Source organism: Bombus impatiens, unplaced genomic scaffold (assembly GCF_000188095.3).
Source record: "Bombus impatiens unplaced genomic scaffold, BIMP_2.2 scf_0091, whole genome shotgun sequence".
Lineage (NCBI taxonomy): Eukaryota > Metazoa > Arthropoda > Insecta > Hymenoptera > Apidae > Bombus > Bombus impatiens.
Window position 1 is genome coordinate 646,101 of NT_176510.1, and position 14,732 is coordinate 660,832.

Sequence of the window (14,732 nt, forward strand, 5' to 3'; positions counted from 1 at the left end):
TTGTGTTTATAATTTATCTTCTTTCTTCATTATTTATAGATAGAAATGACATATCATGATAAGAAATAATTATAGGAGAAGACTGCTTCATAAAATTATATAAATTTTCTAATGATTTTTAACATTTCTTTTTAAATGTACATAATGTGCTGTTTTTTTTTAATATTTACATTTGTTACATGCATATACACAAGTTCAATAATAACTTATAGAATTAATTTTTATTTGTAAGAAACTTAACAATTTTATAATTTATTAGTACGTTTTCTAAAAAAGCACTGAGAATTAATGCGTATGTATATTGAAGGCAAAAAAGGGAGTATAATAAAATATGAAACAAAATAGCAATTTCTTAAAAATATATATCACTTTCTTTATTTTTCTTTGCAATATAATCCTCGGAATAGTATTTTGTTGCGAGAGTTGTATGCCTTGCAAATATCTTTTTACATATTTATAGTAACGCAGTATCCACGTCGTGAACAGTATATTTCATGTTCCTCGTATCAGAATTTTACCTTTCCCTGATATTCACACGTAATTGATAACCAATTGTCGTTTTCGAAACTAATTACATTTTATAATACATTGCAAAAATGTTTTAGATTATTTAATAATATGTACAAGAAAATAAGATGACATAAAAATCGATTAAACAATGTCCAAATTGTAAAATACAAACTTTGGCATATCGTTACATGAATATTATACTGTCAAAAATATTTTAATATATGTATAGCACATCGTTTTTGTACAAGATGTATCTTTAAAACATTAGATCAATTTTGCAGAAACTACCGAGGATTTAAACAATACCTTTTTTGCGAAACACATTTTGTTATATCTTTTTTGCAAAGCTACATGCCTGCCATTCAATATAAAGTCTAAATGATAGCGGAACAATATCGGCAGCATTTCAAAAGTGAAAGGAGATAATCGTTGAAAAGTGCGTGTTTTAAATTTCCGCTTATCGTTCCAGTCTCCTTTTTTTTCTTTTTTCTCCTTTTTTAAATCTTTTTGGCTAAAATTAGAGAGGGCATAAACTAGGTTTTTTTCATATCTGATGTTAGAATGTATAGTTTCTCCTAGTATGTCTGATACATTTTTTTATATTCAGTTTACTTTGAGCGCTACTATAAAAATGACTGTGCACGCTTTCAAATTCTTCCATAAAATCACACACTTAACACTCCGCACGTATCGTGAAATTGTGAAAAATAGAAAATAACTTGAGCAAAAACGAGGCATAGCATACAGCACACGTTATGAGATGGCATAACGTGTTTTACATTATGTAGAACACTTATACTAACGAGACAAAATGACTTAAAATCACTAACGTCTCGTTGACTAGCCGAATATAAATACACTATTGACAGATGTCAAGTGAATTCTGAGCAAACCCAACAAGCAATCAGTAGAAAAGGTGAAAAATAACGTTTACATTCGAGCACTGATACTGCTAAGTAATTATCCTTTAGAATATATAAAGTTTTACAATCGTGGTCGAGTTTCCACATAGCCGTTAATTATTTTCATATTCTTATCAAAATCAATTTGTTCTTGGTTCATATATCTATTGATCGAAATAATTTAAACGGCAAATAAAATCTTTGCAATGTTTATACGAGACAATAATGTTAATGTAAATAATTGACAACGTAAAAACTATTGTTAGGCTTTACTCGTGTCTAATACCGCATATAGATAAAAATGTACTGAAATTATGTAAGTGCGTTGCCGGTATAATAGTAGTGACTAAATTTCGTGTAGAAAATTTAGAAAGAATGTCCTGAATAAAGTTCGGTCCTGGCGAACTGCCGACTTTGTAGAAGATGCGTAGATTGCATGTCGGATTTACAGTTTGGGATCCCTTTGTAAGTTTACACAATACATATTCGAGTGCTTCTGTTAGTTCGTTTACAGTTAACTCTGTAGAAGATAAATTCGTCTCCGCGGCTAAATTACCAGTTGAATTGGATGAACCTAATTAGGATAGAATACTTTTTATTTGTTTACGAAACGTTGTAAAAATATTCAAACAATAATATGTACCAGTGGACATATAACACACAATTGCTGAAACGTTATTTTCGTAATTCCATCTACGCCTTATTGCCACTTTGAAATTGCCTACGCATTTACCAGTCTCTTCATCTGTAAAAAAATGAGTTTTAAAAATATTGCTTAATAAAGATTAGTCCTTCATATACTTACATTCAAATCTATTATTATCTCTATGAGCCCAAACGCACCATTCAACCTGAGCACCACGTGGAAGATTCGGTACAACGATGTAATCCACAATAGCATTATTTGTTCGCTTCTCCCATTCCTTTCGTGCATCTGGTATATAACTAGAATGAGTCAAAAAACAAATACCTTGCACAATATCCCTGAGTTGCGTATTCGAGTCCATAGCTTTAACAATACGATCTATATGCCTCAACGTTAAACGACATTGCCTTTTAATATTTAAGTCCAGAATAGTCATACTACCAGGCACCAGTGGTATTTGGCCAGCAACTGAGATAATATCACCCACCTATCAAATAAGCAATTAAAATTTCTGTTGTGAAAAATGACATAGTTATTTTTTTTATATATATATTGATTAAAATAGATTCAGAATTATTAGTAAGTGTCATTTAAATGTTTTTTTATATTACTTATTAAATGTTCAATTTCTTATTTTCATTCTAAAAAATTTTATTTTGTTTACCTCACTGTTATGTTTCTTTTGTAAACCAGATGTGTGTGCGTGCGCGTATGAATGCGCACATACACACATTTTGTCTACATATACACACAGAGACGCGCACGCAAATTGGTTTGTAACGGTAGTACACTCACACGAACAGCTTGAGAATAAGGACCAATGTTTGCAGGTGCCCAGTGACTTATGCTCTGAACATGCATTGTATGTCGTTTGTGAATTTTCTTATCACCACAGTCTTGAGTTTCTTTATAGGCTATAGCATCAAGTACAACATGTATATTTAACGGACATTCCACACATACACGAACTGGTGGATTTGTTTTGTTCAAACATGAGATATAAACCTCGTTTATAGATATGTAATTCGACATATCTTTTATATATAACGTTACGGCAACGATGTCCGATATTTGAAGATTTTCCTTTTTGACTAGACCTAGACAGTCGATACGTGTGTTTTATCAATCTACATCAAATCCAAAATACGATATTACACGAAAAAAAAATTAACTAAAAGATGATTTAAAAAACTTAAAGTTTACCTACTGCTTAATTTCTCCAATGCTTCTCGCATCGCAGATTTAGCATCCGGATGTTTACCAGCGATACCGCCAAACCAGAACCAGCCGGTTTGATTTCTGTTTACTACTGGCACATCAGGATAGTCTTCTTCCTCATATAAAATTTCCATAGGACTCGGTGGGTTAAATTGACCTATTATTGTTGTAAATTGAATTAATTTATTATGTGATAAACAAGATAATCTGATCGATTAAAATTTACCAGAATTCGAAGTTCTTAGATTATTGTCTGTACAATCATGTTCATCGTTTTCATCTTCCGATAAATTACAACCGTCATGTAATTCTGGTCCAACTATTTCTGTAATGTAATCAGATGGGGTTTTAATAGGAACATTTTTTAATCTTTCTTGTAACGTTAATCCTTCTAGACCATCCTGAAAAAGTTTTTCTTGATTACTTATGGATTTATTCTGAGATTCATAAAAATATAAAATATTTCAACATACATTTTTTTCTTGTACATGAATTTTTTTAAAGTTTATATATCCAACGGGTGCTATGTTATCATTTGAGTGAACTACACTTTCATATTCATCTCTAGAATAAAATAAAAAGTACATATATGTACTCGTTTTATATTCATGTTGATAATAAATTTGAGAACTTACATTACAATACTTTTACTAAATAAGGGGCAATCTAATATAAAGGTTTCATATTCTCCTCCCTCTCCACATATGTTAACACCATATTTTTCTTTCTATAAGTAAACATATAGCTATTAACATAACATATATATATCTACTCGTTTACAATTTCAATAAGTTTTCTTTGCATATACTTTTTTTATATGAGCTATTTATATTTGGAATACTTCCAATATAAGATGAAATCAAAGGAGACTCTTTTGTATTAAATTAATCATTAAGACATTTTACTTACTATTTTGGCAAGATGGGATTGCATTTCAGAAAGTGATTTACCCAAATGCCTTGGTTCAAGGCCTAAAGCTGCCACCTTGATTATAACTGCATTTACAGAACTTTCTATCATTTCTTTTAACAATTCATCTTGGTCTCTTCTCCATAGATATGATAGAGAAACAAGTCCTAAACGACTACATCTGAAAATAAACTTTCAATACATTAGATATTTTTGTCTTTATCAAATTAAAAAATAAAATTTTTATTTTCTGTTTCATAAACTTTTTCATAAGAATTAAACATTTAAAAATTTGCATTAAATAATTACACATTTTCCACACGAATTCGTTGATAATCACTCAGAATAGCTCCTGATGAAACAGCTTCTATATTCTCTTTTTCCTAAGGAGTCAACGAAGTTAAAATAATTAAACTAACAAAATTATCCTATAATGTATTTTTTATATCTTACCTTCACTTTACTTAACAACCTAAAGAGATCTTCAACTTCATCATTTTCTGTTGGATAATAATACTTTTCTTGCATTTTTGACCTACCAAAGGTTGGTTCACGATACATTGGTAAACCTATAGCTTCTGCAATGTATTCAACACCTTGATATCCAACAGTTTGAAACATAAATGAATCTAGTTCATCTATAAATCAGTTGTTTCATTAGTTATAATATATTTAAATAGATTGAAAGATTTTATCAGCTATTATTTACCCTTTCCAACAGGATATAAATTAGCTAGGGCCACAATATCATGGCCTGCAGCTATACATTGCATCATATTAAAGCATGAGTCTTTACCACCACTGACTAGTGCAACAACCCTCATTTTGTTTAATTTACACTAGAATCTCTCAAAAAAGCTTACCAAGAGCTTAGAGTAAAGTTAAATCTCAATATATTGTTTCAGACAAACATCTGTAATAAAGCAATAAAAAAAATCCAATGATAATGATAATCTTATCATATTGACATGTCAAATGTAGAAATAATTTTTTATGACAATAGACAAATAAGATTATAAATGGTTTTTTAGATACTATGTATATCTATATGTATGTATAAATGTATAAACAGATACAGAAAAAATAGCTTAATAACCCAAATATTTATAAAGAATCATTCCTTTATTTGCAACATTTATATGAGGACAAGCTATTTAAATATAGATTAACAAATACTTACTACTAAGGGTAAGAAAATATCTAAACCACAAACAACATAATGATAGGAGCTTGTAACATATTTTAGATTACATATGTATATATACTACTTGCAAATATATATTAAGCCAAAATTAAATTTATAATGTATGTACACAGATGTTTATCTTGAATGATCTAATATATAAATAATACAATAAGCATTATTATTTTTCAATAAATATTTAAGAATATATTCAGGAAAGTTCTTTTTTTCTTTTCTTAATTCTAACATGTTTTCAATAGAGAAAAAGATATGTACTATCGTAATGAATAAAATCTCGTAGGAGAGAAGCACAAAAAGGATATCAGATATTCAATTTAACTTATTAATATGTGTAACAATTGGCTGGTGAACAAAAATTAATCACTGTACTATTCTAAACAGTAAACGTCACATAATCCGAAAAAATGTAGACAGAACCTAGATTCTTTTTAGAAGGGTTATAGAACTTGATGTGAAATAAAATATCTAACATTAATGAGATGTTAAGGAAAAAATCAGCTATTATTAAGGAAAAAAAGAATACCTACGGAGAGATTTTTTGGTTATTGCCGATCTCGGCTAAACGAGAAATATTACGGAATGACGCCCAGCAATGAATTGCACGGGGAACGCAAACAATAATTTCGAACTTATGTATGCTAAAATAAACTCTAAATTCTCAACAAATGTAATATTTACATTAAATTGGCGATGAAAGTTCCTTACACGGCAAAGTCTATCAGAGACTGCGATTGCTTGATAGTGGCGCCTCTTAGTGATAAAACTTTCAACATAAACCGTAGAATTGAGGTTATGACTTATTTTAATTCTATGATTATTTATAACAATTATTAAACAATTTACTTTCTGTATTCGTCCTTAATATACGTTACATTTACTATTATCACAAGCTAATATTTACAATTTGGCGAATTTGTTACAAAAATTGATGTAGTCTACGAAAAATTCTCGGACATAATTCGTGCCACTGTACCTCGTGACATCATCAATGTATAAAGTATATCGATGTCTCGTTATTTCAATCTGCTTCTATGCTATAATTTACTGATTGTGATATAACTTAAACCAAATTGTAATTTAATCGTAATTCCTTCCTTTTTATATATATTTATTTATAATTTTTCATACATCCATCTACATCATAAAATAAGAATATGATTTGTTGCAAAGATGAAATATATAGCATCAAATACCAAATGTGTATTGTAATACAGTTGGGATGAAATAATTTTCTAATCCATGCTTTCTCGAATTACATAACTTCAAGTCATTTGTTTATTACCATCAGTATCATTTGTTTAGGGTTTTAGCTGGCGTATTCCAAATATAGTTATAGGATAGATTATTGAAATTAATATGTATGTCTTCATTCATGATTCGATAAAATAATAATATATTTTGTACAATATAACAATATTTTACAATTATAATTGTTCATTTTTTGAAAATAAATAGATTTTTCTGAATTGATTCAAAACGTTATGTATTTTTATATATAAGTAATATAATTGTGTCAAAAATCGAATGTTTTATTATTTTTGCATGTATAAATAAAATTGTTTTGCTTAAGTTATGTATAAATTCAATTGAAAATACTTGTATCATAATTACAAAGAAATTATTGCAAATATTCGTTTTTTTTTTTAAATACGATTCATTTCGAAATACATTGAAAATATACGTTGCCATCTTTACTTAGTAAATCGTTGACCAATCGGATCACTTTCATAAGCAGCCATTTTACTTTCGCTACGGTCGCACGAAGCGTGAGTCGAATTCTACCGAACACGGTGTAGTTTCAAGCTATCGCCTGCAACGCAGGTTTCGCTGATTTTTCGTACAAAAATCTCTTTGCTAGGGTAATAATTTGATACAAAGTAAATCGAAGAAAAGTTGGAGGATGGTTCTGGCAGAGAGAAACTCAGAAAATGTTAGAAATGGGCGCAGATCGAGGGGCCCCAGCCCTAATGGACAGACGGAATCTTCGAGCGAAGAAGACGGAGGTACTAATTTCATATTGCACTTCAATTAGTATTATAATTAGCGTGATCTTCTTAATCCTTATTTCAATCGATATATCATAAATATGCAATAACTCTAAGAATATATTCTCCTTTGGAAGTTTGCATACTTTTATATTGATCGAACGCGAAAATCCGTAAGGATCTTCAAACAGCGCGCCCCACTTTTCCTCTTTTTAAGCTTCTCCCATTTTCAGCCAATTCCTGTGAATATCTCTATGAAACAATTTTAATTCACTTTTTCGGTATTATTGAACTTTTATTTCTATATATCGTTGTAATAATATATTATTTTTTTTAATCGAACTAAATGAAGTATAATTGAGTCTTTATATATGTAATTGTATATTAAAATAATTTGTAGCTATTACTGTATATTATCAATAAAATATAAATTAAAAAAACATTTTTGGAACTTCATGTTTTAACAAACTATACAATAAGTTCACTTATATTTTTCCATTAATTTGAAATTTCTACATTTTTAAAAAATTATAATTTCTTTAAGTTCCAGCAGAGAAAATCCGTGTTGGGAGGGATTATCAAGTTATTGTTCCAGAATTTGTTCCAGTCAGTGGTATGTTATTTAAACAGAATTATTAATTTCAGATTCTTTTTACATATACATTGTAATTTAAAAAAAAGTTTCTTTCAAGTTCATATTTTTACTTTCATAATTATATATTTTATATTTTAGAACGACGATTAGATCAGTGTCCTGATAGAGCATTATTGGTATGGTCTCCTACTACTGATATACCTGATCAAAAATGTAAATATCAACTGTTTTATTTATTTGATTTTTTATAATACATATATCATACAAATTTTTCGTTTCTTTATAGTGGATGAATATATCATATTAGCAAAGGAAAAGTATGGCTATAATGGAGAACAAGCATTAGGAATGTTATTTTGGCACAAACATAACTTAGAGCGTGCTGTATTAGATTTAGCGAATTTTACACCATTCCCTGATGAATGGACAGTAGAGGACAAAGTTCTTTTTGAACAAGCATTTCAGTTTCATGGGAAAAGCTTCCATCGAATTCGTCAAATGGTAGAATCTTTCCTGAATTAAAAATTAAAAAATACAAGAATTATATAAAAAATTGGTAAATTTTTTGTCTTATATTTACAGTTACCAGATAAATCTATTGCCAGCCTTGTTAAATATTATTATAGCTGGAAAAAGACACGGACTAGAACATCACTAATGGATAGACAAGCAAGGAAACTAACGAGTGGTGGGAAAGAAGGAGAAAATGGTAGTGAAAATGGGAGTGAATTAGGTTCCAATACAGACAGTGAATCAGAAGAAAAAGTAAGACATATTTTTCAGATATTTAACAAATGCATGCACTTGATGTCCATAAAAAAGAATAAATTTTCTCTCTCTCTTTCTATCTAGAATAATATTTCATATTATAAAATATCTTAAAATATCAGTTTTTAAATATTTTAGTAATTACAAATATAAAATTGTGTTTTATTAATTAGAATAACAAATTTATTTTCGTTGCTTGTTAACTTTTTTTACAAACAAAGTTAAAGCTTTTTGTTTCCATTTTAATTTTGCTATCTTTTTTTATCACGTTATGTTAAGTAAATTAACGTTTGTGCTATTGCGTGTGGTAGTGTTCTCCTCTTGCTGCATTTTAATGCCATGGCACTGGCTCAAAATCGTACATATCTAATATGCAGTAATACGCGTCTAAAAAATGTATCCACACGGTAACGTATTCCATGCGGTGAATAATACGAAAATGGTAAAAATACACTGATCTACAATTGGTAAAAATTATCAGAACTATGAGTTAAGAGACGAATATGGAATGAACTAATATAATATAAAAAAAATGCAACTTAGATACATTAATATTAAACTTCTATTTTTTGTATCTTAATAATTTTCTGAACTATTAAAAAGATCTATATAACATCAGTAATACAAGACTAAAGCTAGTTAAATTATCGTTGCATCGTGTATGAACGTAAATGTGGAACGTTCTAGAAATGGACGATCCACCGCGGAATACGTCGTGGAAAGAACCAAGCTGTGCCAGGAAGCCAAGGCACTGACGCCAAAGCCCCATCCGACTCGGAAAACGCCCCTCAGGTTCAGGTACTCAGCCTAAACCTTACCCTGTTGCATAGCATAGTATGCTTATTATATTTTGCTATTATTTTTACCGTCCCGTATTTATTATTTCTCTGCCCTACATCTTTTTTTTTTTCTTTATCAAAAAGAACAAAATTTTGCGGAAGTAATCTACATAGTAGAATTGATAGGCTGAAACCTTACTGAGGAAAAAATGTTGAAGCCCAAAAATTATCTAATACCAGGGAGATCTAAATATCTCATGAACTTATTAATTCGAAAGAAATTATTGGCTTTTTATTACTTAAAAGTTTGACTAAAATAATAAAACTATAAAAAGTTCGGAGCTTCTAATTTTTTATGGCGGGCCGAATTAACGTTTCTAGATAAAATTTTAAATACTCTCATGTATATATTTCATTCTTTTCGTAATAAAAAATTTCTAAAGATTAGTTTAGTTACATGTTAGATAAATATTAACGGATGGAAAGGGTGGGGGGATTGTCAGAATATATTTTAAAAGGGTATTATGTGTTGTAGGGCTCGTGTAGCAACTGTGGCGTTGCTTGTCATAGTGTTCGTGCGACGCCGAAAGGACATGCGTGTCACAGCTGCTATCTGCACTGGAGGTCAGTGAGCGCAAGTTAAATAAAATTTCAATAATTGAGAAACTATTAGAACTTTTCTTAAAATTAGAATGTTCATGCATATATTTCATCATGAATTAGAGAATTATAGGAAATTAATTTTATATATTTAATGAGTAAAGTAATAATACATGCATCACAAAACTTTTTAAAATATACTTTCATAAGAATGCATGAGCATTCTTATTTATGTTAGTTAATTTTAAAGGAAGTTCCAAGAACAAAGTAATTGTAGATCAGATATATCACTGATAAGAAAATATTAGAAGTATACATTACAAATTTATTTAAATGATTTAGGCGAACTGGTGTAGCAAGACCATTAAGTTCCATGCCAGGTCGAACAAATAAAAGAAAACCACCTCGCGGTCTCGTTGTTAATCACGATGATTTAGCAGCATTGGCTGGTCAACCCAATCAAGCAAACAACAGTTTACAAGCGATTGACACCGAAATTGTTAGCCTAAAACGACAAGTACGTTTTACAATAAAATAATATGAAACGTGTGGATACATTTTTATATGGAAAATCTATATAATTTATTGTTCGATTAAGAAAATCTGAGTTAGCTGAATAAAATTTTTAATTTTAATACACAGATACAATCAAACAAACAGCAAGTAAGCGCATTGAAACGTAAAACAACTGACGGTATTGATGATTTACGACCACCGGAAGTATCCAGCCGTATAAATGCTCGTTGGACAAATGACGAATTGCTCTTGGCCGTTCAAGGTGTCCGAAAATATGGGAAAGATTTTTCTGCGATTGCTGATGTAATCGGAACTAAAACAGAAGCTCATTTGCGGTCATTCTTTGTAAATTATCGACGAAGGTATAATTTAGATGCTGTCTTGAAAGAATATGAAGCTGAAAACGGTCCAATATTAATTGACGATGAAAAAGAAGAAAAGGTAAAATATTTACAACTTATTCTGCTTACATTATTAGTAGATATTATTGGATATCAATGTTTCAGATGGATGTGGATCAGCCTAATGAAACAGCAGAGTCATCTCAGAAAACGAAATCATCCGTAGGTCTTGGACAAACTGCTAAATAACAAATGACTATACTTTTGAATACCGGTAAGCGCGAAAAGAATAATCACAGGCACTTTGATCATCGATAATATTCTGTAAAAGGTATTTGTTCATAAGTCAGTTTGCAATTTTTATTTTTAATTTTACTACGTTATGCAATACTAATGCAATATTGCATTAGAAACATCAAGTACAAGCAACAGTTTTCATTGAACTTATGCATGAATCAATAATTCATAGAAAGGAATAGGAATAAATTAATAGGAACAAAAATATGTGAATTTATTTAGCTAAACTTAGTTTTGCGTATGTCTAATATGGATTTTATTAAGCAATATGGAAGAAACGTAATTCTATTAAAGACATCTGGTATATAATTCTAAGCATAGATAAATTAGATTAAAGATGAATACATCCAAGTGTGAATAATAAGTATGTCTGCAACATCCATTGTACATAATCATGGATGCATAATAAGTTTCTTTCAAATAAATCAACTGTATTATGTAGCATATAATATTTGTAGATATACGTAAGGGATATCGAAGTCCCATTTTAAATGAAAGTAATTTAAAAAACAAAATTATTCACTTTAAATGAAGAAAGATTCAAACATTAATAAATGAATGAAAGATTGATGCAATTGTAAAAATATTGAAAAAATGCTATAGTTTACAACATTCAGAAAGTCAGGTATGGTTCAGTAACTTCGATTTCATATGCGAATAATCAACGGTCTTCAACGATTTTTTATCTATGCTCAAATATTAACTAGATATTATTCTAACAATTTGTCGCTACAATGAAGCTGTGTTTGTATTAATTTAAAGTTTTGCATGCACTTTATGTCGACTTATGTCCTGTATATTTAATTTTTTATAAAATGTTTATAAAAAATATACATGATCTATGTTACGAAACTTAGAGTAAAAAGAATATATAGATAAGAACAAAATATAGAGAGCAATCACTTATTTATATTCCATTTATGTAAAATGTTCTTAAACAGTTTTCATGATTATTTCGTAATTCTATAAATCAGAAAAGAATTCTTGTCTTGTGCCTATGCATTTTTGGGCGTATGAAAATGAAGGAAAGAACAGTAAAATTTAAAAATATTCAATTTTAAAAATTGAGAAGATATTTCTCTTCTTTCCCCACTGCTTCCTATTTATATAATATGTATTCAAAGTATAACATTGAAATTTAGCGAGAATTAGACAATCTTCCATTCTTTATTAAAGTAAATAAAAATTTGGAGAACAAGAGAAATTCTTCCAACTTTTAAATTTTTCATATAATTGATTATGAACACTTGAAACTGTAACAATTTCATACTGTTCAAATCATTCGCACGTATATTATGATTCACATCATTTGTGAAGGTACTAGCAAAAATTTAATGCAATCATTGCCAAGTTATTTTACGTAAAAATGAAATCAATGATCGCGTTGAATGATATATTATTAAAAGAATAATGCTCAAGGATATAATACAATTTCATTCACATTTTAACAAAAAATATTTAATATTTTATTAAAATACATCACAATAGAAATTTTTTTATTAGTTTTATAGAATATCAAACTTGAGAGATTGAAAATCGAATATATCAAATTGAAAAGAATATATTTTTATGGCTTGCTGCTGCATACTCAATCCATGTGTATAAAAAACAAAAAGAAAAAAATAATGGTTCCTGATATTTCTATTGTATTATGCAAAATTATGTGTATACTAAAATTGTCCGTACTTCAAACTGACGGTGCTCCTATATTTAAAAGCACAACATTTTGTACTCCTATAAAAAGGGAGTATTTTACTTGTATAATAGAAAATTATATTGAATAATTTTAATTCGACAAAATCTTTATACAAAAAAAGATGTTTTTTATAAATTTGCCGAAATGCTTGTGTAATCTTAAATATTCGAACAAATAAGTGTATGTATATTAATCCGTATACACAATTCTATCTTAGAAGAAATTATGTCGTGAATTTTCTAGGTTTTAATAATAATTGTAAAAGATATAAATTTAGTTTGGAAGAAATAATTATTATTAGACATCATTCTCAAGATAAACTTACTTCCAATGATTTTTTACTGTTTTGCGAAAGAATATTTAAACATCATATACCTGTAACTTTGCTTATAGTTTCATGTGTACATCCACATTTACTATTAATAGCAATAGCAATAAGACTATTAGTTTAATGTTTGTCTAGGGTAGAGTCTACTACTTAATGTTAACTGTTTGAGTCTCAGAGGTCTTTGAAAAAATAGGGTTGAAAAATCCCGAACAGCGCGATAGCGTTTGTCTTAATCAATTGCGAAGAGAAACAAGCGTATCATATAGCGTCATCATATTTGTTATTTTTATGAAATATTATATAATTTTATTAAATTATATTATATTATATCTTTATGAAATTATTATATATGCATACTATAAGTTTATAAATATTTCAAGTTTTGTTCAATAACAATTATTGAGAAGATAACAATGAAATACAAAGTACCATTAGTCGTCCGTAACGTTCAAATGTACTGGGACTTTTCGTCACAAAATCTAAACAGCGCGATCACGCTACTTGGGATTCAAACGGTTAATAAAAAAAAAACACTCGCAAGCGTGTGTGCACGATTTCTTTAACAAAAGATGGTATTCTTGAAAATGATTATGAGATTAGGTACACCGTAGAAATTATTATATAACATGGATGTAAATAGAAATGATCACCAAAGAAATTTACTATAATCGTTAGCGACATATCACGAAGGCGGATGAAATAGCCGACAAAGACTATCTCGTCAAACAAATAGTTTGCAAAACTCAAATGAAAAAGTATATAGTACGATTAGAAGTAAATAGAAAATCATTTGAAATCTTCTGTTCTTTTTTTAATACAATATTCCATTCAAACATAATGTAATGATTGTAAAATATTAAAACTTTTAATGAATAATACCTACATAGAAAAGCATTTGAATTTACTTGTGTAATAAGTAAGGAAAAGTTAACTTTCAAAAATATTCAATGAAAAATAATCTGTTATGTTCTGATCGTTTTCATATTTTTAGTACGTGCAATTTTTTCACACACGAAAGCATGGCGCAGTGTTCAAATATATTATTAAATATAAGCTTTCATAGTTTAAGATTGAAGAAGGAAGTCACATTCAAATATTTTGCTATGTGGATGTTCTCTTTTCCTGCTAAAGGAACTTCTTTCTTCAATACTTCTTTAATTACGAATGCATTTAAACAAAAGATGATGGGCTGTCAGCGAATAAAGGATGTTTCAAACGAATGAACTTGCTTGATGTCCAGATATACTTTTGAAATTGAATTTTTGTAATTTTATATATACTATATATATTGCCAATTATTAGAATGTTTGCGTAAGGTTGTTCTGATAATTCATGAAGCACATTGACGTTATACAATACTTTTAACTTGCACGGACAACAAAATTTTAGTTTAACGATTAGAAATATTATGTATTTTGAACAATATTACGATAAATTT

At 28.8% G+C, this 14,732-nt stretch overlaps 2 protein-coding genes across 5 annotated transcripts; one reads left to right on the forward strand and one right to left on the reverse strand.

Annotated features, from left to right (window-relative positions):
* Positions 1-348: 348 nt before the first annotated feature.
* LOC100744165 (diphthine--ammonia ligase) lies at positions 349-6,184 on the reverse strand. Of its 3 annotated transcripts, none has more exons than XM_033318397.1 (13): positions 5,917-6,143; positions 4,895-5,098; positions 4,639-4,823; positions 4,495-4,568; positions 4,186-4,366; positions 3,912-4,003; positions 3,750-3,840; positions 3,503-3,677; positions 3,266-3,433; positions 2,854-3,155; positions 2,218-2,545; positions 2,056-2,157; positions 349-1,959 (listed from the first exon to the last, which is right to left on the reverse strand). In XM_033318397.1, the coding sequence occupies exons 2-13, from the start codon at positions 5,007-5,009 to the stop codon at positions 1,682-1,684; spliced, it is 2,091 nt and encodes a 696-aa protein (XP_033174288.1). In that variant the 5' UTR covers positions 5,010-5,098; positions 5,917-6,143; the 3' UTR covers positions 349-1,681. The 3 variants fall into 3 exon arrangements, with proteins under 3 accessions (XP_033174288.1, XP_003486008.1, XP_003486007.1); XM_003485960.4 differs by having other exon boundaries at positions 349-1,986; positions 5,917-6,142; XM_003485959.4 differs by having other exon boundaries at positions 1,682-1,986; positions 6,068-6,184.
* Positions 6,185-7,129: 945 nt separating this feature from the next.
* LOC100744356 (REST corepressor 3) lies at positions 7,130-12,152 on the forward strand. 2 transcript variants are annotated; one of them, XM_003485962.4, is made up of 10 exons: positions 7,130-7,392; positions 7,919-7,987; positions 8,108-8,182; positions 8,256-8,470; positions 8,552-8,734; positions 9,425-9,535; positions 10,052-10,140; positions 10,459-10,633; positions 10,759-11,073; positions 11,139-12,152. In XM_003485962.4, the coding sequence occupies exons 1-10, from the start codon at positions 7,290-7,292 to the stop codon at positions 11,220-11,222; spliced, it is 1,419 nt and encodes a 472-aa protein (XP_003486010.1). In that variant the 5' UTR covers positions 7,130-7,289; the 3' UTR covers positions 11,223-12,152. The 2 variants fall into 2 exon arrangements, with proteins under 2 accessions (XP_003486010.1, XP_012249990.1); XM_012394567.3 differs by lacking the exon at positions 9,425-9,535.
* The last annotated feature ends 2,580 nt before the right edge of the window (positions 12,153-14,732 follow it).